General features: G+C 43.1%; 1 protein-coding gene and 1 pseudogene across 1 annotated transcript; both read right to left on the bottom strand.

Annotated features, from left to right (window-relative positions):
• Positions 1 to 10,653: 10,653 nt before the first annotated feature.
• On the bottom strand, positions 10,654 to 11,889 carry LOC134572026 (U2 snRNP-associated SURP motif-containing protein-like; annotated as a pseudogene).
• A 2,404-nt stretch (positions 11,890 to 14,293) lies between these two features.
• On the bottom strand, positions 14,294 to 25,597 carry LOC134572021 (nuclear factor 7, brain-like). The gene is made up of 9 exons (XM_063430791.1): positions 25,308 to 25,597; positions 24,497 to 24,571; positions 22,314 to 22,492; positions 18,751 to 19,221; positions 18,556 to 18,651; positions 18,206 to 18,439; positions 18,100 to 18,122; positions 17,318 to 17,448; positions 14,294 to 16,208 (listed from the first exon to the last, which is right to left on the bottom strand). Exons 1-9 carry the CDS (start codon positions 25,543 to 25,545, stop codon positions 15,670 to 15,672), a joined length of 1,986 nt encoding a protein of 661 aa, XP_063286861.1. The 5' UTR covers positions 25,546 to 25,597; the 3' UTR covers positions 14,294 to 15,669.
• Positions 25,598 to 27,023: the final 1,426 nt, after the last annotated feature.

Here is a 27,023-nt window from a genome sequence, read left to right as displayed (position 1 = left end):
GCCTGTCAGGACTACATGTCCCGGAATGCAGTGCGGAAAGCGCAGGGCGGTAACCGCTCCAATGCATGTCGGGAGATGGAGTCCGCGCGCAGGAGCGCCCAATACTTTCTGAGCGCGTACAAAACTATATCTCCCGGCAAGCTTCGCGAAACACAGGCACTTGCACCTGGGCGAGCATTCCATGTCAATGGCCGCTCTGTGAGCTGGATGCTGATTGGCTGTCAGTAACCATGCAGCATTGCTTTGTACATGGGTTGTTAGGGATCCCCCATCGAATACCCAACAAACAGCCACATTATCATTATTATTATTATTAATATTAATCACATTGACACTGTACATGGAGGGGCTGTACTGTAAAAGTGCTGCCTACAGTATGTGGAATTCATATGCTGCAGGGAAAATAAACCAATACATTAATCAAGCAGCCATCCCATAGACTAGAGCCTTCCTCACTCAGGCTGATTACTGACCCCAGGACATACACAGCTCACCCTGGGCCTAACTGGCTTTATTTTAATATATAGTCCCATAGAATAGCCAGCCCATTTATCCATGTCACTCAGAATCTGGAATCCATGGCTCTGTATATAGAATTCATATGCTGCAGGGAAAATAAACCAATACATTCCCATAGAGCCCTCCTCACTCAGGCTGATTACTGACCCCAGGACATACACAGCTCACCCTGGGCCTAACTGGCTTTATTTTAATATATAGTCCCATAGAATGGCCAGCCCATTTATCCATGTCACTCAGAATCTGGAATCCATGGCTCTGTATATAGAATTCAAATGCTGCAGGGAAAATAAACCAATACTTTCCCATAGAGCCCTCCTCACTCACGCTGATTACTGACCCCAGGACATACACAGCTCACCCTGGGCCTAACTGGCTTTATTTTAATATATAGTCCCATAGAATGGCCAGCCCATTTATCCATGTCACCCAGAATCTGGAATCCATGGCTCTGTATATAGAATTCAAATGCTGCAGGGAAAATAAACCAATACATTCCCATAGAGCCCTCCTCACTCAGGCTGATTACTGACCCCAGGACATACACAGCTCACCCTGGGCCTAACTGGCTTTATTTTAATATATAGTCCCATAGAATAGCCAGCCCATTTATCCATGTCACTCAGAATCTGGAATCCATGGCTCTGTATATAGAATTCATATGCTGCAGGGAAAATAAACCAATACATTCCCATAGAGCCCTCCTCACTCAGGCTGATTACTGACCCCAGGACATACACAGCTCACCCTGGGCCTAACTGGCTTTATTTTAATATATAGTCCCATAGAATGGCCAGCCCATTTATCCATGTCACTCAGAATCTGGAATCCATGGCTCTGTATATAGAATTCAAATGCTGCAGGGAAAATAAACCAATACATTCCCATAGAGCCCTCCTCACGCAGGCTGATTACTGACCCCAGGACATACACAGCTCACCCTGGGCCTAACTGGCTTTATTTTAATATATAGTCCCATAGAATGGCCAGCCCATTTATCCATGTCACTCAGAATCTGGAATCCATGGCTCTGTATATAGAATTCATATGCTGCAGGGAAAATAAACCAATACATTCCCATAGAGCCCTCCTCACTCAGGCTGATTACTGACCCCAGGACATACACAGCTCACCCTGGGCCTAACTGGCTTTATTTTAATATATAGTCCCATAGAATGGCCAGCCCATTTATCCATGTCACTCAGAATCTGGAATCCATGGCTCTGTATATAGAATTCAAATGCTGCAGGGAAAATAAACCAATACATTCCCATAGAGCCCTCCTCACTCAGGCTGATTACTGACCCCAGGACATACACAGCTCACCCTGGGCCTAACTGGCTTTATTTTAATATATAGTCCCATAGAATGGCCAGCCCATTTATCCATGTCACTCAGAATCTGGAATCCATGGCTCTGTATATAGAACTCATATGCTGCAGGGAAAATAAACCAATACATTCCCATAGAGCCCTCCTCACTCAGGCTGATTACTGACCCCAGGACATACACAGCTCACCCTGGGCCTAACTGGCTTTATTTTAATATATAGTCCCATAGAATAGCCAGCCCATTTATCCATGTCACTCAGAATCTGGAATCCATGGCTCTGTATATAGAATTCATATGCTGCAGGGAAAATAAACCAATACATTCCCATAGAGCCTTCCTCACTCAGGCTGATTACTGACCCCAGGACATACACAACTCACCCTGGGCCTAACTGGCTTTATTTTAATATATAGTCCCATAGAATAGCCAGCCCATTTATCCATGTCACCCAGAATCTGGAATCCATGGCTCTGTATATAGAATTCATATGCTGCAGGGAAAATAAACCAATACATTCCCATAGAGCCCTCCTCACTCAGGCTGATTACTGACCCCAGGACATACACAGCTCACCCTGGGCCTAACTGGCTTTATTTTAATATATAGTCCCATAGAATAGCCAGCCCATTTATCCATGTCACTCAGAATCTGGAATCCATGGCTCTGTATATAGAATTCAAATGCTGCAGGGAAAATAAACCAATACATTCCCATAGAGCCCTCCTCACTCAGGCTGATTACTGACCCCAGGACATACACAGCTCACCCTGGGCCTAACTGGCTTTATTTTAATATATAGTCCCATAGAATGGCCAGCCCATTTATCCATGTCACCCAGAATCTGGAATCCATGGCTCTGTATATAGAATTCATATGCTGCAGGGGAAATAAACCAATACATTACCATAGAGCCTTCCTCACTCAGGCTGATTACTGACCCCAGGACATACACAGCTCACCCTGGTCCTAACTGGCTTTATTTTAATATATAGTCCTGTAGAATGGCCAGCCCATTTATCCATGTCACTCAGAATCTGGAATCCATGGCTCTGTATATAGAATTCATATGCTGCAGGGAAAATAAACCAATACATTCCCATAGAGCCCTCCTCACTCAGGCTGATTACTGACCCCAGGACATACACAGCTCACCCTGGGCCTAACTGGCTTTATTTTAATATATAGTCCCATAGAATGGCCAGCCCATTTATCCATGTCACTCAGAATCTGGAATCCATGGCTCTGTATATAGAATTCAAATGCTGCAGGGAAAATAAACCAATACATTCCCATAGAGCCCTCCTCACTCAGGCTGATTACTGACCCCAGGACATACACAGCTCACCCTGGGCCTAACTGGCTTTATTTTAATATATAGTCCCATAGAATGGCCAGCCCATTTATCCATGTCACCCAGAATCTGGAATCCATGGCTCTGTATATAGAATTCATATGCTGCAGGGAAAATAAACCAATACATTCCCATAGAGCCCTCCTCACTCAGGCTGATTACTGACCCCAGGACATACACAGCTCACCCTGGGCCTAACTGGCTTTATTTTAATATATAGTCCCATAGAATGGCCAGCCCATTTATCCATGTCACTCAGAATCTGGAATCCATGGCTCTGTATATAGAATGCATATGCTGCAGGGAAAATAAACCAATACATTCCCATAGAGCCCTCCTCACTCAGGCTGATTACTGACCCCAGGACATACACAGCTCACCCTGGGCCTAACTGGCTTTATTTTAATATATAGTCCCATAGAATAGCCAGCCCATTTATCCATGTCACCCAGAATCTGGAATCCATGGCTCTGTATATAGAATTCATTTGCTGCAGGGAAAATAAACCAATACATTCCTATAGAGCCTTCCTCACTCAGGCTGATTACTGACCCCAGGACATACACAGCTCACCCTGGGCCTAACTGGCTTTATTTTAATATATAGTCCCATAGAATGGCCAGTGCATTTATCCATGTCACTCAGAATCTGGAATCCATGACTCTGTATATAGAATTCATATGCTGCAGGGAAAATAAACCAATACATTCCCATAGAGCCTTCCTCACTCAGGCTGATTACTGACCCCAGGACATACACAGCTCACCCTGGGCCTAACTGGCTTTATTTTAATATATAGTCCCATAGAATGGCCAGCCCATTTATCCATGTCACTCAGAATCTGGAATCCATGGCTCTGTATATAGAATTCATATGCTGCAGGGAAAATAAACCAATACATTTCCATAGAGCCCTCCTCACTCAGGCTGATTACTGACCCCAGGACATACACAGCTCACCCTGGGCCTAACTGGCTTTATTTTAATATATAGTCCCATAGAATGGCCAGCCCATTTATCCATGTCACTCAGAATCTGGAATCCATGGCTCTGTATATAGAATTCATATGCTGCAGGGAAAATAAACCAATACATTCCCATAGAGCCCTCCTCACTCAGGCTGATTACTGACCCCAGGACATACACAGCTCACCCTGGGCCTAACTGGCTTTATTTTAATATATAGTCCCATAGAATGGCCAGCCCATTTATCCATGTCACTCAGAATCTGGAATCCATGGCTCTGTATATAGAATTCAAATGCTGCAGGGAAAATAAACCAATACATTCCCATAGAGCTCTCCTCACTCAGGCTGATTACTGACCCCAGGACATACACAGCTCACCCTGGGCCTAACTGGCTTTATTTTAATATATAGTCCCATAGAATGGCCAGCCCATTTATCCATGTCACTCAGAATCTGGAATCCATGGCTCTGTATATAGAATTCATATGCTGCAGGGAAAATAAACCAATACATTCCCATAGAGCCCTCCTCACTCAGGCTGATTACTGACCCCAGGACATACACAGCTTCCCCTGGGCCTAACTGGCTTTATTTTAATATATAGTCCCATAGAATGGCCAGCCCATTTATCCATGTCACTCAGAATCTGGAATCCATGGCTCTGTATATAGAATTCATATGCTGCAGGGAAAATAAACCAATACATTCCCATAGAGCCCTCCTCACTCAGGCTGATTACTGACCCCAGGACATACACAGCTCACCCTGGTCCTAACTGGCTTTATTTTAATATATAGTCCCATAGAATGGCCAGCCCATTGATCCATGTCACTCAGAATCTGGAATCCATGGCTCTGTATATAGAATTCAAATGCTGCAGGGAAAATAAACCAATACATTCCCATAGATCCCTCCTCACTCAGGCTGATTACTGACCCCAGGACATACACAGCTCACCCTGGGCCTAACTGGCTTTATTTTAATATATAGTCCCATAGAATAGCCAGCCCATTTATCCATGTCACTCAGAATCTGGAATCCATGGCTCTGTATATAGAATTCAAATGCTGCAGGGAAAATAAACCAATACATTCCCATAGAGCCTTCCTCACTCAGGCTGATTACTGACCCCAGGACATACACAGCTCACCCTGGGCCTAACTGGCTTTATTTTAATATATAGTCCCATAGAATGGCCAGCCCATTTATCCATGTCACTCAGAATCTGGAATCCATGGCTCTGTATATAGAATTCATATGCTGCAGGGAAAATAAACCAATACATTCCCATAGAGCCCTCCTCACTCAGGCTGATTACTGACCCCATGACATACACAGCTCACCCTGGGCCTAACTGGCTTTATTTTAATATATAGTCCCATAGAATGGCCAGCCCATTTATCCATGTCACTCAGAATCTGGAATCCATGGCTCTGTATATAGAATTCATATGCTGCAGGGAAAATAAACCAATACATTCCCATAGAGCCTTCCTCACTCAGGCTGATTACTGACCCCAGGACATACACAGCTCACCCTGGGCCTAACTGGCTTTATTTTAATATATAGTCCCATAGAATAGCCAGCCCATTTATCCATGTCACTCAGAATCTGGAATCCATGGCTCTGTATATAGAATTCATATGCTGCAGGGAAAATAAACCAATACATTCCCATAGAGCCCTCATCACTCAGGCTGATTACTGACCCCAGGACATACACAGCTCACCCTGGGCCTAACTGGCTTTATTTTAATATATAGTCCCATAGAATAGCCAGCCCATTTATCCATGTCACTCAGAATCTGGAATCCATGGCTCTGTATATAGAATTCATATGCTGCAGGGAAAATAAACCAATACATTCCCATAGAGCCTTCCTCACTCAGGCTGATTACTGACCCCAGGACATACACAGCTCACCCTGGGCCTAACTGGCTTTATTTTAATATATAGTCCCATAGAATGGCCAGCCCATTTATCCATGTCACTCAGAATCTGGAATCCATGGCTCTGTATATAGAATTCATATGCTGCAGGGAAAATAAACCAATACATTCCCATAGAGCCTTCCTCACTCAGGCTGATTACTGACCCCAGGACATACACAGCTCACCCTGGGCCTAACTGGCTTTATTTTAATATATAGTCCCAAAGAATGGCCAGCCCATTTATCCATGTCACTCAGAATCTGGAATCCATGGCTCTGTATATAGAATTCATATGCGGCAGCACAGCAGTCCAGGGATTAATCACTGAGGATTCCAGCAGAATGTGAATTCCACATACTACAGGGCAGCTCTTTTCATGCTCTACCCATCAGCATGAGAAATCCATGGTGGATCCGGCAAACTTCAGGACCCAGAGCCTGTCTGACTGGGGCACTGCACACATATGTGTGGATAGTGGCAATAAATAAACAGGTTGTACACAAGATAACTCATGCATATGGGAAATGAATACCTTCTGAAAGGTCAGAGGTTGTGTGGGTGTCTCAGACACCCAAGGCCAGTGATGGCGAACATTTTTGAGCCCGAGTGCCTAAACTGCAATACAAACCAAATTTTTTTCCTCAAAGTGCCAACACGGCCATTAAACATGGCAATTTTACACACGGAAACTCACAGACACACTCACAGATATACAGACACCCGTAGTGCTCTATCATCCCCTCCTGTCTCTCCAGTTCTCTCCCGTCACCTGTGATCTCCCCTGCCCCAGTGTCTATTAGTGTTCTCCCCTACCCCTCTGTCCCTTAGTGCTCTCTCTCCTCCCCTCCCTTAGAGCTGTCCCCTCTGTCCTTAGAGCTCTCCTCTCTCCCTCCCTTTAGTGGTCACTCAAATCTGGCACCCCCTGAGTGCGTAAGTCGCCTATAGGAAGCGCCAGCCCTGATCGTGGGCACCCTACCGACGACCTATGGCTGCGTCCCCACAGAGAGGGCTCAGCGAGCCATAGGTTCGCCATCACTGCCCAAGACTATTATTATAATCCCATTACACAGATTCCCCATTAATTATGTTTTCGATTTTACTTTTTTTTTATTTAAAGATTTTACTTTTTTTTGAATTTTTTAAACTACCATTGCAGGGGTTAAGATTGTCAAGATTCTCCAATTTAGGACTTTCCCGTAAAATTCGGTAGTCTCTGCTTTATATCATGATTTTTTATTTATTACATTGATATTTCATTGGAATTCCAACACGGTCAGTTTGAGTGTTTATTAATAATTTTAAGGGTGCCTGGCAGGTCCCAGACAAGACGTCAAACCGTTCGAAAATGACTTGACAAGAGGCAGTGACCCAAGTTAAAATGATAATGTTTTAATGATTGTTTAATTAAAAATAAATACATCTAGATTCAGTTTCTACAAACTGGGCATATTATAGATTTTTTTTCTAAGACATTATCCTACCTCAAAGCTATTCACGAAACTTCATAGTATCATATAAGCAGGGAGTGTCAGAACATCAGGTATTTAAATGTTATAATGCTGCATACATTTCTTTTTACACAAGGTCAAGTACCCACATTGGTAAACAAAACATGTATCCATTACAGACAGTGCTGTTCACACACAGATAGTATATACATTTAACAAGATATACCACACTGACGGCAATAAAAAAGAAAAAAATTATATATTCCCTAACAAAGTCACTCGACAAAAATAAATAAATTGCAGAGTGAAATAACCATTTTCCTTAGGATTAATTTTTCATAATTTGTATATTTGCATCAAGGACAGAATTTGAACAGAAAATTGCTCCCCCACTGTCCATGGGTTAGAGACATGGGGAAGGCACCCATAACTCATTGTAACCCCATTCCTCAGGGGCGTATCCTCTACTAAATGTAACTGGTCCAAAATAAAGAATATGAAATGTAATTTTATAACAATCTGATTTTTTTTCTCAGTTCTTTATTTTATTTGTGCATGGATATGACAATCAGGCTTCACATGCCACAACATCTAGGGCAAACGTTTTTTTATAACATGGAATGACAGGTGTATGGCACGGGAGAATACTGCACATTTTTATGAAATAATATAAAGCACTGTCGTTATGTCGATTAATGCTATGAAATGTAAAGGTGCTATAACATGCTTGTGTCGGTAGCCTAAGACTGTCAGCTAAACTGCTCATTATGAGCTGGTCAATAAGACTGGTTTGTCTGGTTCAGGCCATGCAGGTAATATAACTGGCTACTCTACAGGTTGTAAGTCACTGCGGTCCGGAGCACTAAGTATCGAAGAAACATGCTAGAGTGTAACCAAAAGGGATATATGAGGCAAGACGGCTGCATTTCATGCACAGTAACCCGGTGGAGTGTGTTCGGGCTGTGGGTAGGTCTGTTAGCGGTCATCGATCTCATCCGATTCCCTGTCGGGAGGTTTCTGGAGCCTTCAGGTGGTTTGCAGGGAGTTGCTGCCGCACGGATGTGGGTGTGCCTCCAGCCCCAGGCTGGTGTATAGGCCCGCATCTTCTGGCCAGAAACTTGTCGGCTGTCAGCGCCCGAGTTTCCTCCCTGTGCGGGGGGCCTGTTGGCTAGCTGGCGCTTGGGCCGCCGCCCGTGTGGGTGATGCTTCCAGGTTGGTACCCTCTTGGCCTTCAGCCGGGGTGGGCTAGGGTAAGTGAGTGTTGGTGAGTGGTCGAATGCTGTGCACGCTCCCCCCTGCCTGCGGCCCTTCTCACCCGCCTCCAGGGAGAGTTGCTGCCCGATCTGGGCTGCCTGTGTGCGTCTTCTGAGCTTTTTCCAGAAGCTGTTGAACAGGTCATCTAGGTGCTGCTTGATGTCAGCAGCATTATCATAGCCGTGGGTTGGAACGTTCTGATTTTAACTAGAATTTTGTGTCCCATTTCTATAAAGCAATCTTTAGAAGAATTTAGCTTTTTTTTCCCCCTTAATACTTGCTTGGAAGATTATATGCCAATATGACACTAAATTCTAACAACATGATTGACATACTGGAACAGTGGGTGAAGAGTTTTCAATCTAAAAGTAATTTTTAAAAGAACACTATAGGCACTCAGACCGCTTCATCTCACTGAAGTGTCCCTGTCCCTTTAATGGAACACTATAGGGTCAGAAATACAAACATGTAGTCCTACACTCTAGTTTTAAACACACTATTTAGGTGGCTGCCCCACTTAAAAAGCTAATCAACTTACCTTCATTCCAGCGCCAAGGGGGTCGCTGGCTCCACCCCTAATCCGCCTCTTTGGTTGAGAATCAGAATTGACGATCTCATAGGAAAGCATTGGGAGACTATCAATGCTGTGCTGCGCCAATCTGCATGTCCTTATAGAGATGCACTGAATCAGTGCATGTTAATGAGGAAAGTTCACATTGTGCAGCACTGACCCAGGAAGAACCTAGTGGCCGTCTGAGTGACTGCCACTAGGTGTGTTCCTGGGGGGCAGTACACCTAATGCAGTGTTTACATTAAAAAGCCTGCCTGTACAGGATATAGACAGTAGACCTACATTAAGCTGTAGTTTTTTTTGGTGAACTACAGTGTCCCTAACTTTGCAGGTGAAAACAATGTCGTTTGATAAAAACTGCAACTTTTCCATAGCTGGATTAAGATGGCCTCTAGTGGCTGTCTACCAAACAACCACTAGTGGCGCTTTCTGCAGTTTCCTGAGTTTAACACTGTGAATCAACTCTGGACGTCCTCACATTTTGAATGAGGATGCCCAGCGTCTTGCAAAACACCAGAGGAAAGCTTAATGCGCGCATGGTGCTCGCCATGCATGCGTATTAGGTTCCTCGATCTACAACCCCCCTTCACAGCTCAATGCATAGGCAGTGCAAATATTCATATAAGATAACCACATATCCTTGTGAGGTAGCAGTACCAAAAATGTGTCCATCAACCTGGCAATCTTTAATCTTGGTTTTAAGCAGTGCCATGGTTGGAATTATTTTGCCAACTTCAGGTAATGGATGTGTGTGCGGTCAGAACAATCTTACAATCAAGCCTATTTTCAGCTTTGGTGGAGTGATTGAGTGGGTGGGACAATAAAAGGAAAAACAAATATTGATTGGTAATATCTATTTTTTATTTTTTTGGGGAAAAAAAAAAGTTTTACTTTGTCACAAATAAACAAAAAAACCAAAACCAAATGAACAAAAAAAAAAAAAAAAAAACGGATGGGAAAAAAAATAAAACAAATTGAGGTTCTCAGATCAGGCCACATACAGACATTTGTGATACCCCCAACACAAATTTGTTTGCTTTAAAGAGATGTAAAAACACAAATTTCCACTGTGGTTTATAATATAAAACAGACAAATTCTACAGAAGCAATTACCCATAAGTATAAACATGCATTCACAGAAAAATGTGCTACTTTTGTTTTTTTTCCTTTAATCATTTACAATTTTTTTATTTTATTTTTTTAAACAGATTACTCAGACACAGTAAGAAAACAATGTTTCCGTAAAGGACAAAAAAAAAACCAAACCAAAAAAAAACAATGTCAGTGTTTGCTTTTCTTTGACTTCTTGTGAGATCTGCGAGGGGATCTGGAGTGAGATCTTGACTTCACAGATTTTTTGGGAGACCTAGACTGTGATCTACATGACCTTTTGGGTGTTCTGGAGCCACGTGGTGACCGTTTGGCTTTTTTGCTTAGGTCTCTGGGAGAGTCCTTGTGAGATGACCTTGATCTGGAGGTGTCCTTGTGGGACATTTCAGATTTCGGTGACAGATTTTGCTCGCCTACTGCTGCTACTACGCGATGGACTTGGGGACCCACTATGCCATTTTCTCTCTTTTCTAGTTGGAGTAAGGTCATCTTTGTCCTTTGATCGGTAATCAAACTTATCCTTTTCTTCTTTGTCTCTGTCTCTCTCTTGCTCCTTTTCTCTTTCCCGTTGATGTTCTACTTGCTCTTGTATGCTTTGTCCAGGTTTCTTTGGCCTTTTTCCAGATTCAATTTCATCTTGGAATTTCATCACTTTAAGCTCAATTTCTCTAAGTTTGGCACATTTCTCTTCACTCTTTGCAGAGTACGTCATAGACTTTGAATCAGACAGGTCATCTCTGATTGGGTTGGAATAGTAATGTTGGTCATTTGACTTGGAACTTTGTGTGCCATCTTCCTCTGCACTCTCTTCTTCTTGGTAAGGATTCTTATCTTCCTCAGGCTGGTCAAACAGCTCCCATTTTGAGGTGCTCACAGCTTGTGATTCCAGTTCAGATTCATCAACAGCTTCCCGTTTGGATAGGGCAACTTTAAATATTGGCTCATTTTTCTTGTCATCAGAGATGTCCAATGGTATTCCATCCAAATCATCATCAAGTGTCTTTATGGGAAGACCATCAAGAGGGGCTTCATCATGTGGAATTCCATCCACATCTTCTAAAGGAGCTTCCTCAATTGGAGCACCATTCAGGTCATCCAGAATTTCCTGTTGTAATCGTGCTGGAAACATCACTTGTCTTTTCTGACTGTCGTGCAAAGGGACCTCTGGTTTCTTTTCTTCAATGTTAACAAGGCCAAGAAAAATGTTTTGTAACCTGATCAGAAAAGGTTCTGGATAAATTGCCCAGTCTTCCCAAGCCCAAAAACATGTCAACACGTTGCTTAAAATTTTCTGACTGCAAATGTCCTTGTATAGCTCTGAGGCTGCATTAAGATCAGCATATATTTTGCTGATAATTAAGATTGATAATATCTATTGGCCAGAGAGAAGTACTGGGGGGGAAAGCAATAGAGCACTTGAAAACGTACAAAACGTTAGTCTTTGGTGTTAGTGGAGTGAAAGGCTCTCTCACATGTGATTGACCTATCCAAAGGTCAGTAAAGATGCAAACCATTTTATACAGCTTCTAGGTAATGATGCAATTGGTGTTTTACCTGTCTTTTGTTTGATTAAAATTAAAGTTCTATGTGATTGAGTAACTGATAAATGTTTGCCAATTTACCAAAACCCTTATTATAACACAAGAATGCAGCATTGGGTAATCACTATTAACCCCTTAAGGACACATGACATGTGTGACATGTGATGATTCCCTTTTATTCCAGAAGTTTGGTCCTTAAGGGGGTAAAACCTACATGTTCACAAGTCCAACTCTAGAGGCAGTCTGCATGGCAGGTATTTCCAAGGCACTTAGATAAAAACTATGACTTGACATGGACACCCCCCACAGGAAAGCAGATTAAATTGTTTCCTGCGGAAGTCAGAATGCATGTGGCAGTTGTGGTCCCCAATTATTATTATTATTATTTTTCTTCAAGGAGCGCTAGACATAAGCAGAGTAGTTGAGCAAAGCAGTGCCAAAGGAAACGTGGCATTAAAAAAAGGGTGAGTAAAAGATTTTATTTTATTGCACATGGAGAACCTGACTACAAGTAGGGACAGGGACACGATAATGTTAAACACTTACCTTTCTCCAGCGCTGGATGCACATGTGGCACATTCAAACAGTCCATAGGAAGGCATTTCTCAATGATTTCCTATGGACGTCCAGCGTATTCTCACTGTGACCCTATAGTGTTAAAACTACCATTTAGTCCCGCTGGGCCTCCATAAATATGGCAAAATCTTACTGTATTCAAGCCTGAAGCTGTAGATCTGCATGCTGTTTGCCTCAGAATAGCAAGGAGTCTGCTGACATCATAAGTGGTAACCTGTTCAGGTGACTATAGTGACCCTTTAATGTAGTTTTTCTTGTGAGTATAATAGCTCCCCCTTCAGGCATTTTCATGTAAACACTGCCTTTTCAGGAATAATAAAAAGGCAGTGTTTACATTACCCCCTAAGGACACCTCCAAGTGGTCACTCCTCAGATGGCTACTGGAGGTGCTTCCTGGCTCCGGGCTGCACAGTAAGAAGCCCTGCATGTTGACACTGAATTTTCCTCATAGAGATGAATTGATTCAATGAATCTCTGAGGAGGTCCTGATTGGCCAAAACAGGAAAGCATTGGATTGACTAACGATCGTCCAATTTAATGTCACAAAGGGGGCGGGGGCAGCAGACCCGCGTGGCGCTGGAAATAAGCACTTTTATAGGGGGGCAAGCCACCTAGATGGTGGGTTAAACACTATAGGGTGGTCAAGAATACATGTTTGTGTTCCTGACCCTATGGTGATCCTTTAAATTATCGATAACGCAAAGAAATCCTCTCAGACTGCTTGTATACTCTGAGAGATCCAATGACTAGTTTCATTGTCTATATCTATAAAAAAATACCCCAAAACACAATTCTCCTGTGCATTATCGGCTGAGTACTGCTCATGCCTGGCAGCCTCCTCCTCCCCTCAGTGTCACGGTCTTCCTTTTGCTGGTGTGAATGTGCTTGTTGCTCGGTCCGCTTCCTGATTTTTGGCTCTTTCTGCCCAGGCTTTTAGTGACCGTAACTCCGGCAGGAAAGACTTGTGATAGAGGGCATGATCCTCACTAAGCACGAGTCCTGATAGGTAAGGCGGATTTGTGTTAGTCCCTCCTATTGTGATAGAGGGCATGATCCTCACTAAGCACGAGTCCTGATAGGTAAGGCGGATTTGTGTTAGCCCCTCCTATTGTGATAGAGGGCATGATCCTCACTAAGCACGAGTCCTGATAGGTAAGGCAGGTTTGTGTTAGCCCCTCCTATTGTGATAGAGGGCATGATCCTTACTAAGCACGAGTCCTGATAGGTAAGGCAGGTTTGTGTTAGCCCCTCCTATTGTGATAGAGGGCATGATCCTCACTAAGCACGAGTCCTGATAGGTAAGGCGGATTTGTGTTAGCCCCTCCTATTGTGATAGAGGGCATGATCCTCACTAAGCACGAGTCCTGATAGGTAAGGCGGATTTGTGTTAGCCCCTCCTGTCTGTATCCTCCTTCCCCCAACATTGGCAATATCAGCATCATGAGCAGATACTGCCCAAAATCCTGAATATGAATTGATATGGGCCAAACCAATAAACTGTCAATCCCTATTTTAAACTACATTATTGCATGGATAAAAGTCATGCTGAGGTATCAATTGATACTTTTAGCCCCCTCCCCCCCCGTACATTCACTTCATATGTTATCCTACAATTTGGGATACCTCTTAAAAGTAATATTAGCACTATGATCTAGCCTAAACAAAATGAAATTTTCTTAAAAACAGACCAATCGTATTTTTTCCAGCCACTTTATTAAAACAAAATGAGGAACAGAGTAGCTACATTCAGAATAACATTGCAAGGCTACAAAATATACAATAGGACAGCAAAACATTTGCAATTTCACATGAGAAACTTAAAAGAAATTTCTTACAGAACCGGTGTAAAAAAAAAGCAAACATCTAAACCTAGAATTGCTACTTTTTGGACTTGATACAATTATCAGAAAAACAGCTCAAAAACAAAGTAATTCACAGTTCAGTGGGAAGGGTTAACAAAACATACCAAAAGTAAGGTAAAAAAAAGGCACAGCCTATGAGCCTCCAACGCTGCCTAGTGGCTGTACGTGAACATTAATGTGGACAATAGCATACTAAATTAATCCAAAGACTGTCCTTAAAATTACCAGTGCCCAATGTTATCTGCAAATTATCTTCACATGTTATCTATAAATTATCTTCACATGTTTACAAGCACTGGGAAATGTTCATATGCAAACAGTTTATCTTCCATACATGTAATAGGGAAGGAATATATGGCACTGTGTTTAAAGCTAAAGGGTTACTCCAAGCACCATGACCACTTCAGAGATTTGAAGTGGTAATTGTGCCTAAATGTACAGCGTTCAACTATGAAACACTGCACAGAGTTGAACTACGTCCAGCAAAGTCATTAACGAAAAAGAAGTCTGGATTGGTTAATGTCACGTCTGTGTATTTATTTGCACAGAAAGTCTTTGATTAGGTGAGCGTCATCAGCTAACACTCAGCCTGTAAGTGGCGATAAGATGAGCATTCTGTTGATTAAGCCAAATTCACATCAGCAGAAATGCAAGGACCCTCTGACCTGTGGGACGCAAGCAAGAGGACAAACTGCTGAATAACAGTTGCCCCATTAACGAGGCCACAGTATTCCTACCATACTAACCACTACAGAGGACAAAAGTGGTGAAGATGCTTGGGAGTAAACCTTTAAGTGAAGTGTGTTTTTGATGTTCTAAACCAGTCAAAAGAATCCTGTGACAGCCAGACTGACAATCCAGCTCCTACAGACTGGAGCACTGCCTACGCGCAAAACACCTGGCTAAACTAGGGTCACAGGAAAAGCAGATCTTGGCAGCATTGAAAGGACTGAAGATAAAGTACACTTTTTACCTTTTATAGGGAGGAATCTAAGAGGCTAGCAGCTATTAATCTAGGATAAAGTGACTCCCATGATGAATATTGGAGTAGTTTGGATAAAAGGTCAAATTAGTTTTTGATTGTATAGAACTATGTTTTGGTACTGGAGGCATAGTACTAACCGAATGTTTGACTCAGGAAATGGAATGGAATGTTTTAAACCTAGCCCTTCCCACAACCTTCAAAAGCCTGTACTAGCATCACCGGACTAGTTATGGACAAGACGAAGGGGCTCTGCATTCCTGCCAGAGTCATGCAAAAATGGAGATAGGTATGGGAACAGCTTCTCTGTGAAGGTGGCATTAAAAGTGTAGATAGCAGTCATATTGTCAGCATTGTAAAAAGACACTTGGCCCCCCTCGTAGTCTACGTAGACACCAATTTTTTTGGGCTTTGCAGGCAAACTGAGGGCCTTGGAGGGAGACTCCAATGCTTTGTAAGCATTGCCATTTCGCAGCCATATTGCCCAGTAACCATTCTTGGGGTTAAGCTTAATCTTGCCTTTGCGGTTGCTGGACTCACTGGCCATGCCAACATCCCAGGCTGTCTTGTCTCCCACTTCAACCTCCCAATAGTGGCGCCCAGAATCGAAACCCTGGGCACCCAGCACAAGGATACACTGGCTGAAGCGTTTGGGGTTGTCAGGGAGAGGGAGCTTAGCATCTCCGTACTTTACACTGGTCAGTCCATCAGACAGCATCAAGTTGGGATGTGCTGTGCTGGGGTCCAGCATCATCGGTGAAAGAACTGTAGGAAAGGAAACACAAACATGATGAATTAAAAGTGTTCTGGTGCCTTTATGACTTAATATCCAATTTGAAAAATATTTAGGCAGGCAGTTTGCCCACAGAAGACAGTATTAGAGTGGATAGCTGCCACCTTGGGAGTCAGTAATTTTCCCTTCATTTATAATGTGCACTGCTAAGCCTGTAAAGTGGCAGTCATTGTCAAGAAGTAGAGCCCCCTCTCATTCCAAACTGGTTGAAACGCTTATGAACTAAGGTTTATTTTTCATTCTTCTCAGGTGAGCAATTATTAAACCCAATTAACATTATGAAATACTCCAATACAGCAAATGCTATCCTTAAAGGGACACTATAGTTACCAGAAGAACTACAGCGTAATGTAGTTGTTCTGGAGAGTATAATCACTGCCTTCAGGCATTTCCATGCAAACACTGCTTCTTCTGCATGGGGACACTGAATTTTCCTCAGATTCATTGATTCAATGCATTTTTATAAGGAGGTGCTGATTGGCCAAACTGGTGTTTGGGACCATCCCATGACAATTTTTGCCAATCCAATGCAATCCATGTGGGAAAGCAATGGATTGGCAAAAAATTTTATAAAAAAAAAGGATGTCACCAAGGAGGCGGATTGGTGCGGGGCCAGCACCGGTGGCGCTGGAAATAGGTTATGTTTTAATTCCTTTTAAGGAGGCCAAGGGTGGGTTTAACACTATAGGGTCAGGAATACATGTTTGTGTTCCTGACTATAGTTTTCATTTAACTTTCTGCTTGCACACTTGCTACTTCAACAGCAAGTTTAATGCAATGGATTTTGAAGTGGATCTGGCTTTACATTCAGATTTCTATACTATGGATGCTGCAGTGCACATTTGTCAGTCCAGAGCCCCAAGACGTTTATGTCAAATTTTTGAACATCACTCACTATAACCAGGACTTCGTAGTTGAATTTGAGTTAGTGCTCATTAAATTTTGCAGTGGCACAATCACTCCTATATTAAGCTACTGAACACTTTCATCTCCCCTTACTATGTGGCAAAGCAACTCATCTATAGCATTCACACTATACCTGTAAAATTAGTTAATAAAATATATTAAAATAAAAACTTACATGGGACAACTATACTCTTCATTTCCTTCCAGACAATGTACTGAATAGGGCCCTTAAAGGTTCCTTGACACAGGTCTTTAGAAAGTAGGGTATTCCCAGATGAGATCACATCGCGTTGCTGAGACAGACACCTGTTAGATGAAAAAAATATTACTATTGCTGCTAAAAGGAAGAGTACATTCAAGAGTTTATTCTTCAGCTACAATAGCAACAAAAGGAGTTCCTTGTTGCACTATGGGTGCACTATGTATATCATATTTCATTATTCTACACGGGTAACAACTCAAACTGCCCCAAAAAATATACGGGGAGACAAAGATTGGCTGGAAAACTTCTTAGGTCTAGTGAATTCAAAGGAGCTACAGAAATCTAAATATCTGAACTAATGGGAAACAAATAAAAAGTTTATTTTTGGTCTATCTAGAATAGAAATAATGGATTGTCAACTGCAGCTTGGAGAGCCCCTGCAACTGAAGAAATGCACCTGGGAGTCACAGAAAGAGGTACTCTGGTATAATGTCCACCTAAGACAATTCACCAAGTCACCAGGAACACAGCCTATTTCCACTCCTTTTAGGAACATGAACAGATCAGCATCCTCCTGAAGGGGACTTTAACAGCGGAGAAAAGGAGCAAAATAATGTCCTGCCTGCAGATGCACTAGGATATAAAGCAATTGCCTTAAATAAAAAGTAAAAAAAAAAAAAGGCTGTGCATGGATAGCGTTATTACACTCTAAATTGGAAACTCTCCCAGATGTGGAAACAGAACAGGATACTTACTTTTCAATGAAGCTTTTGATGTCCTAAAAAAGAAAGAGAGACTGTCAGGTCTGAATAGAAAGACTGTGTTGCTTCTGGAGAAGGAAGAAGAAATGGTGCTACTTACGGTGAGGAAGGAGATTGAATCCGAGTCATTCACCCTCTCGTTGGCCAAGGAAATGGTTTGTTTGATGTTATCTCTGTTCTCCTGCATCTTCACCAGATTCTCCTCCATTTGTTTCAGCACAGAATCTCCTTGTTCCTTCAGCTGCTTTACAAGGTTTTCCTCTCTCTCCTTTAGGAAGCTATGCAGCTTCTCAAACTCAGACTCGATGTGTGTTTTGTACTCTGAAATATTGTGCTATCGAATGGCAAAAAACAAAACAAAGGTTCAGTTTAAACAAAAACTGTAAGAGTGTACATCACATATCTGCATGCTTTGCAAGTAATGCAACTAAATGAACATTTCACAATTACCTTGTGCTGGGAGATCTTCTCGTTCTGTTGGCCAGTTAACTGCTCTGTAACTTTAAGAGAAGCTTCCAGTGGAGCCACAATAGCAGCAAGTTCTTCCTGTAGAAAGAACAGACACATTTATTACATTAAGTTTGTCACTGCTTTGAGTCAAATTAATTTATTGAGAACTCATGCCATGGGCTAACAAGGACTTACCCTGTATACACCCACAGCATCCAGGATGGGCAGGAAGTTGTGGCTGGCATGTTTCAGTGAATCACGACAGATAACGCAGCCCAATGTCCCATCGTCCTTACAGTAAAGCTTCAGCCTCTCATCATGCTCTGGACAGTTCTCCGTAATACGTGCTTTCTTCTCTACAGGAGTAGCAGGGGTGCTGACGGCAACTGTGGTGGTGGTGCTACCGGTTTTTTTCACAAGGTTGGCCAGAGCACGGTTGGTGGTATACCTGCGGTCTGACATTACTTCTTTGCAATCAGGGCATGTAAAAGAATCTTGGCCATTCCAAGCTTTGTCTATACAGACTCGGCAAAAGTTGTGGCCACATTCCACCATCACAGGATCCTGGAAAAGCTCTACACACAATGGGCAGGTTAACTCTTCTGCAAAGTCACCTCCAGGACCCACGAGGGAGGAGTTGGCACTCGACTCCTCAACCTTAACTTTCTAAAAAAAAAAAATGAAAAAAAAGAACAAATTGTTTAAGGATTATTACAATTGTGGATTGAGAACTCGAAAATGCAAGCAAATTTAACCCAGGACATGAACAAACTAACCTAGGAGTCAGGGAGAGACATCCTTGTAGCTGTATATGATGCAACAGTAAATCAGTTACAGTTGCAAAGTGTTTGTTCAAGTCCTGGCCAAGGATACTTAATGGAGCATAAACCCCAAATCAGTACATTAGCAAAAGGAAAGAAAAAGAGCCAAGCTTAAACAAAGCCTTTTGCCTCCGTACAGCTTGCATGCCAATTAACCAGGGACTCCATAAAAACACAGAATGGCACACTGACAGTGCGTAATGTAAAAAGCTGCTGGAAACAAGAGGTACATATTAAATGCCATTTTAGGAAACTGGTGGCATTCTGACGTTACAATGTATGTAATTAGAGGCTTTCTGGTATTGAATTTTGAAACAATTATAAATTCACCTACCAGAAGGATTGATCTTACCAGCTGAAGTGTTTTTGCCCAGGAGCAGATACCCACCATACGGTAAACAGTCACAGGGAAAGTTACCAAAGGCGCCCAGACCTTTGCCAGCTGCTGGTCTCACTGAAGACATGTCTACTTTTAAATATGTGTTCGTGTGTAGGATGATCACTTCACATTTGAAAAATAAATGTGACCAGATGCAGCTATAAGTAATAAGTGGATTTAATCATTATGTAGGGAATCTATTTCCCCAAACTCCATTGCCTTCCTCAGACGCATGGCAGTCGTACATGGACAAACCTGCAGATTAAACACTGGTTATTACATTTTATTGAGGTCTGTGTGTGGAAACCCAAACAGTTTGGAAGCAGGACACTTGATTTGTAACTGAAAAAAGAATTTTGGGGAAAACATTTTTAAAAATTAATGTGTTCTATGTATGCTTTGTGTCTGGAAGAGATCAACAAACGCCGTCTGCAACTGGAAGAGAATAGCATCTGCAAGCAAGAGTTGTTAATCACTCCCTACAAGTCGAACCGATTATTGGCTGCGGTGTCAAGTCTTTAACAGACCAGCACATTATATTCTCAGAAAGCAGTACGATTTTTGAAACCAGAGTGGGGAGGAAATAAACTCAAGGAAATCCACTCAAATTACAAAAATGTTGTACAGAATATATGCATGAATGTATAGTTTAATACTTTGTTTTTAAAAATTGCTCTTATTGTCAGAGGAGCCCGTAAGACGATGGAGGCAAAGCATTGCACCTTAGCAACTGCTGGACATAACGCTTTTATATAGTTGAATGAATGAAAAATAAAATCTATACTTAGTTACTGGAGTTATTGAACAATGAAAGAATGACACCATAGGACTATTAGGAGTAGAACCATGCTCGTCCTAGGAAATTGAGGCCAAGAACGCAGATAGGAAATTAAAATTAGCAAACTAGGGTAAAATGAACAAAGGCTCAGTAGTTGATGTATTTTTGAAGAATACTGCAAGTGAAAATAGCAGCTTTGGGAGCCAAGACAATGATTCCAAAGGACTGTATATAAAATGATCAGAAGGATAACGTTGAAGGAAGAGCTCATTTTATAGCCTGGCTAAGAAAGTCAGATCGACAAGTAGAAAATACGAAGAAAAAAAAAGTACGAATTGCACTTTTAGACTGAAAAAGTGAATATGCCTGCACCGATGTGTGGTTATAGGGAAAGTTTTCTGCTCAGATAAAAAGGATATTGCATAACATCCTTTATAAGCAGACAATAAGGATAATCTAGATTAAATAAAAATATATAATAATGAGGAAAAAAAACAACCACACATTGCTTCATCGGTCACATGCAAACTGTAGAAGAATGCTCTGCAAACAAAGCAATCACCAGGCAATTATATGTGCCGTTAAGATTTGATTCAGCCAAACCAATCTCACTGGTAGTGAGCAGTAATCGCATAGTATACTTAACATTAAAGGACCACTATAATGCCAGGAAAACAAACTCTTTCCTGGCACTATAGTGCCCTGAGGGTTACCCGCCCTCAGGCTCCCACTCCCGCCAGGTTGAATGGAGAGGAATGGGGTTAAATCCTTACCTTTCTCCAGTGTCGGGCTCCCTTGACGCTGGGGAATCTCCTCCTTTGGCCGTCATCGGCTGAATGCGCATGTGCTGCGCGTGCATTCAGCCAGTCCATAGGAAAGCATTCTCAATGCTTTCCTATGGAGCTGGCGTCTTCCCACTGAAAATCAGTGAGAAGCGCCTCTAGCAGCTGTCAATGAGTTTCTCTGAAACTGCTATGTTTACAGCAGCCAGGGTTAAACCTAGATGGACCTGGCACCCAGACCATCTAGATTGAGCTGAAGTGGTCTGGGTGTCTATATTGGTCCTTTACCCTAAAGGAAGAACAGCTCAAATTAATATAAACCTTTCCTGGTGCAGGCAGAAGAGAAATTACCTTTGTGTAAATATGATAAGGTGGGGGGAAACCCAAGCTCGGTAAACTTTAAAGAAGATCATAAAAATTCTAAAAGACCTGAATAAAATCAGGTAAAGACAAATCCAGAGGCTGGGAAGATTCCTATAGTATTGTAGGGTCATGGCTCAAAAGGAACACTATGGATCCTACACTATTATGGACTAATAACGCAAAATAAAAAATACAGAAGATGATCAAGATTTAGAAATAAGTGCCAGATTTAGACATTAATTGAACCACCTCCCAAAATAAAAAAAAAAATTGCCTTTTACATTGGCTGTCATGAGTGAAGGAGAAAATCTAACCCGAGAAAGGAATCGGAACTACCGGGTTGTTTGTAAAGAATGTAAATTAAACAGAAGCAAAATAACCGCAGCAATCCCGATGAGTAAAATGCACGAGTTTTAAAAGTCAACATAGAGACAAGATGATTAAGGACAGGAAAGCAAATTACGCCACTTGTCCCCATTTAAAGGACATGCAACAGGAGATAATGATATAAACATTAATGTGACAAGACCAGCTACCGGTAGCAGAGCCAATTGTGTTTATGTACAGTTCAACCCATCCATTTAATACTTTATGGCGATAAGCGACGGATTGGGACTTTGCAGGCCTCGTGTTACCTTCGGCTCGGGTTCCGGATCCTCAAGTTTTCTTTTCAGTGCAGCTTTGGGTTCCTGCTGCTCTTGGACATCAGTCATCTCCTGGTCCGTGCCATTCGCCTCCTCCTTAACTTCGTCCTTCGTGGCTTTGGTCAACACCAAGCGTGGTTTGTCAACCCATTCGTTTTGGCGGCGGTTCACTGCAGAAAAAGCGAGCTTACAAGACAATTCCACAGCAAACCAGGAAGGGAAGGGGACAATGGAATTCATCAGCTCCAACCAGAGTCTGTAACTTACCGTGATTGACCTGGCAAGGTCCCTGGATGGAGACAGACGCAAAATGACAATCAGATAGCACCAGACTTTGCTATGATTGTTCTGTATGTTGGATGTGATAAATTAAGGGTCACCTTATTACCGCTGTTAACCAACAAGCGGACTTGTACTACAGAAAATTAGCACAAAACAATAAAACCTGTGCATATTAGCAGGATGGAAGATCCAATGGTTAAAGTGTTCTAGCAAGATTGAAGGGTGATAACTATCTGAATAATTAAAGGGACATCAAAGCCTTTAACACAAACCCTTTATTACATTGGTATTACACAAACAGAAAGTAGTAGGTGGTAGTACCAGTGTAGTTTGAGTTTATTTTCAATTTATGAAAAAACAGGCCTAACCCAGTATAAATTGGGATAAAGCTCACTACTTGACTAACACACTGGAAAGTGCAATTAAGAAATAAATTCTTACTTTGAGGAAGCATGTGAATTCCGAATTACTTAGTGTTAAGCACAACCAAATTGTTGCATTTCAGAGAGCAATCTGTCTCAATGACAAGCTTCAGAGATAAATAGCTTGAGATTTGCCCAAAGCTTCCAGAAAGTAATAAAGCTTTACTGACCCTTTAAAAATGCAGGATAGTGTAAACATCTATTTAGTAACTTTAATAATGGAAGTAATGGTTTGGAGGAATCCAATGGTATCAGGAACATGTTTCCAGAGCAGGTTTTTAGGATATTTATAGTACTTTGTTATTTACACCTATGACCATCAGGGTCAAATAAGGGGTTGCTATCAGGAACATATCTTGCACTGTTCAGAGATCAGTGCCAGGTTTTCCTCCCAGATTAAATCTGGTATTTTTGACACAGTCAGCACAAGACTCCCAGCTTACTATGGGTATATGTATATCACTTCTTAGTATGTACTAATGTGCTGACCCCATCCAAAGGAAATTTACATCATTTTATGAAATTCCTCTGAAAGCATTTAAAAGTAGACTGGTTACAAGGACAGCCCAACATATGCAGAGTAGGGCTAATCAGTAACTTAGAATTGACTTAAGTGGAAACTGACCATTTCTCCTTAATGTGAGTGTAAATAAATGGATTGCCTGGTGACTCCATCCACTGTGGTGCGTCAGAGGACATGCAAAGTATTGGTAAATCTTCATGGCACTGTTTTTCAGTACCAGAAGCATCCACTAACACAATGTAAGCAACTCCACAGGTTGAACAGCATACACAAGGATGAAAAGACCCACATGCATATGCCAAGAAACATTTGGATAAAAAAAAAAAACACGCTTCAAATCACGCGCCGCCCACAGGTTTAAAACTTATCACTTGAAATCATTGTGTAATATTGCAGACTGTGTTAGTATTTTACAAATTTACAACACTGACTACAACCACAAGCTTATGTCCGCATTAGCAGTCCTTGCAGCAGAACAGTGGATTAAGGGCAATCTTGGAAATTTAAGAAATAACTTTAGGGCGATAAACAGCTTGGATAATAAAATGGTGGCACTGTAGCAAGACTTCATCAGAAGACAGTTTTGCTGCAGAACCTCTGCTGCCATTAACCCCTTAAGGACACATGACGTGTCATGATTCCCTGTTATTCCTGAAGTTTGGTCCTTAAGGGGTTAAGCAACTCACAGGAGATATGAAGCAGTTTCAGAGAAAGAAAATTATTTTAACAAAACGTAATGATATATATATAAAAATCTAACTCCCATAAATAGCGCTGTGCAACCCCTTTGAAGGCAGTGGAAATGCTGCTAATGGCAGCATTAAACCTTCATGTAGCCAAGTGTACATGAACTTTTCATGAAGCCTTATTAGCGGAAAATCGCTCAGACCCATAAACGGAAGCTCTCAACAGGATCCTGAGGTTTGCACATGAAGCGAACAACTTACAGCCCACATAATGCACGTAGAACTCCTCTCGACCAGCCTGCTTGTTCATGCGAGTCTTGATGACCTCGGCATCATCTGCAGAGAGAGATTGTAACTGGCTCACAGATGGGAAAAATCACAGACATTACCCTGACATGCATGCATCTAATCAGTTTTTCAGGGACTGGCATTGATATAACAACTTACAACAATCAAATTGATCAAAAAACAAAAATCCAGTAGCAGTATTTCAGTCCCAAAAGCATTTAAATGCATATAAGCGGTCACCATATTTGTGTAATCAGTTTAATTAAATTCACTGTAACCTTTCTCCCAGCCATGAAATCCCCGATATAAACCCTGCAGTTAACTTTTAAATAAGGGTGCAAGCCTTGCAACAATAGAAAGCATGGTGACCTTACCCACAATGGGAAAACTACCCCATGACAATTCAACAATAAATGAATTAGTAAAGGTCCCCAGGCGGCCAGTACGCGGTAAAGCAAGGCTGCTAGTGGAAGCCATATTGTGTGCAATCCCTTTACACCCTCCACTATGAACCAACAGGGGCCAGCAATGCATGATGGGAGTCTAAACTGGGCCCTGAATACAGCGCCCCCCGGGGGCCAGGACCTCATCTCACCCCCTTCCCCCGTATCTACCGCCATTACACCCCCGTATCTACCTCGCCCACCTACCGCCATTCCCCCCCCTCCCCCCGTATCTACCTCGCCGACCGCCAATACACCCCCCTCCCCCACTCGGTATCCCCCCCACTCACTGGGCCCGGTATCCCCCCTCTCACACTCACCCCCCCCCCCGGTATACTCACGCAGGGTGCCGTCCGCCCTCTTGCAGGGGTAGGTGCTCCCGATGTTCACCACCAGCTCTTCCTCCTCCTCCTCGTCGCCATCGCCCCCGTCCGCTCCGTCCTCGGCATTATCGTCCTCGTCCTCCTCCTCCCCGACCTCCTCGGGGTTGCTGTCGGCCTCGTCGCCGGCCAGGGTCTCGTTCTTGTCGTTCGTGGTGGCGGCAGCGGTGGGTGCGGTGGATGACGCTACGGATGCCATGTCTGAGAGAGCGACCTGCACGGACACTGACTGAGCACAAAATGGCGCCCGAGAAACCGCGCGTGCAGCGACAATACCCGGGGGGCGGGGCCTGGGCCGGAACTGGGCGGGGCCTGGACCGGAGCTGGGCGGGGGCGCACTGCGGCACAAACACTAGAGACACTGCACCCGAACCCGCCAGGCTGCTCACAGCGTGGCTATGCGTGGCAAAACTAGGCCGCAATTACTGACTCTAGTGATTAGAACTCTACCACCAATAGTGACCGCTCCGGGCAGTGGGAGGGGCTACAGACTCTATAGGGGAAACCCCGCCCACATAGCAACTGCTTTCATTTCTATTGTTCTCATTTACAGTTCAAATCCAGCATTCACCTCACACAGCCATCACTCCCAGCCAGCCCAGCATTCACCTCATACAGCCATCACTCCCAGCCAGCCCAGCATTCACCTCATACAGCCATCACTCCCAGCCAGCCCAGCATTCACCTCATACAGCCATCACTCCCAGCCAGCATTCACCTCATACAGCCAGCCCAGCATTCACCTCACACAGCCATCACTCTCAGCCAGCCCAGCATTCACCTCATACAGCCATCACTCCCAGCCAGCATTCACCTCATACAGCCAGCCCAGCATTCACCTCACACAGCCATCACTCTCAGCCAGCCCAGCATTCACCTCACACAGCCATCACTCCCAGCCAGCCCAGCATTCACCTCACACAGCCATCACTCTCAGCCAGCCCAGCATTCACCTCACACAGCCATCACTCTCAGCCAGCCCAGCATTCACCTCACACAGCCATCACTCCCAGCCAGCCCAGCATTCACCTCACACAGCCATCACTCCCAGCCAGCCCAGCATTCACCTCACACAGCCATCACTCTCAGCCAGCCCAGCATTCGCCTCACACAACCATCACTCCCAGCCAGCATTCACCTCACACAGCCATCACTCCCAGCCAGCCCAGCATTCACCTCACACAGCCATCACTCCCAGCCAGCCCAGCATTCGCCTCACACAACCATCACTCCCAGCCAGCATTCACCTCACACAGCCATCACTCCCAGCCAGCCCAGCATTCACCTCCCAGAGCCATACACTCACAGCCAGCCCAGCATTCACCTCATACAGTCATAGTGTGACGTTACAGGGGTGTACTCCATAATTCTGTTCGACACTGGAAATACTGTCTCCCATCATTACAGTCTATAGAACCTTGTATTGAGGTTCTCTTATGCCTCTTTTCCACTGAGCGGATCGGTTCGGGTCAGTACAGTTTGGAAGGTTTAGAATGGACCAGCCCATTCTGGTGAGCGTTTCCACTGCAAGTCAGACCTTTCAGGGCCATGCAGGGTTTAGAAAAAAATGCTCTTCCTGTCCACCAATCAATGGATTGTATAGTAGCTCCGCCCTAACCGAATCGTTCCATTTTCTATGGCCCTACATCTGAAGCAGGACCCTGAATGAATCGGTAC

Source organism: Pelobates fuscus, chromosome 8, assembly GCF_036172605.1.
Source record: "Pelobates fuscus isolate aPelFus1 chromosome 8, aPelFus1.pri, whole genome shotgun sequence".
Classification (NCBI taxonomy): Eukaryota; Metazoa; Chordata; class Amphibia; order Anura; family Pelobatidae; genus Pelobates; species Pelobates fuscus.
Note: the sequence above shows the minus strand (reverse complement) of the source record. Positions and strands in the feature narration are given on the sequence as shown.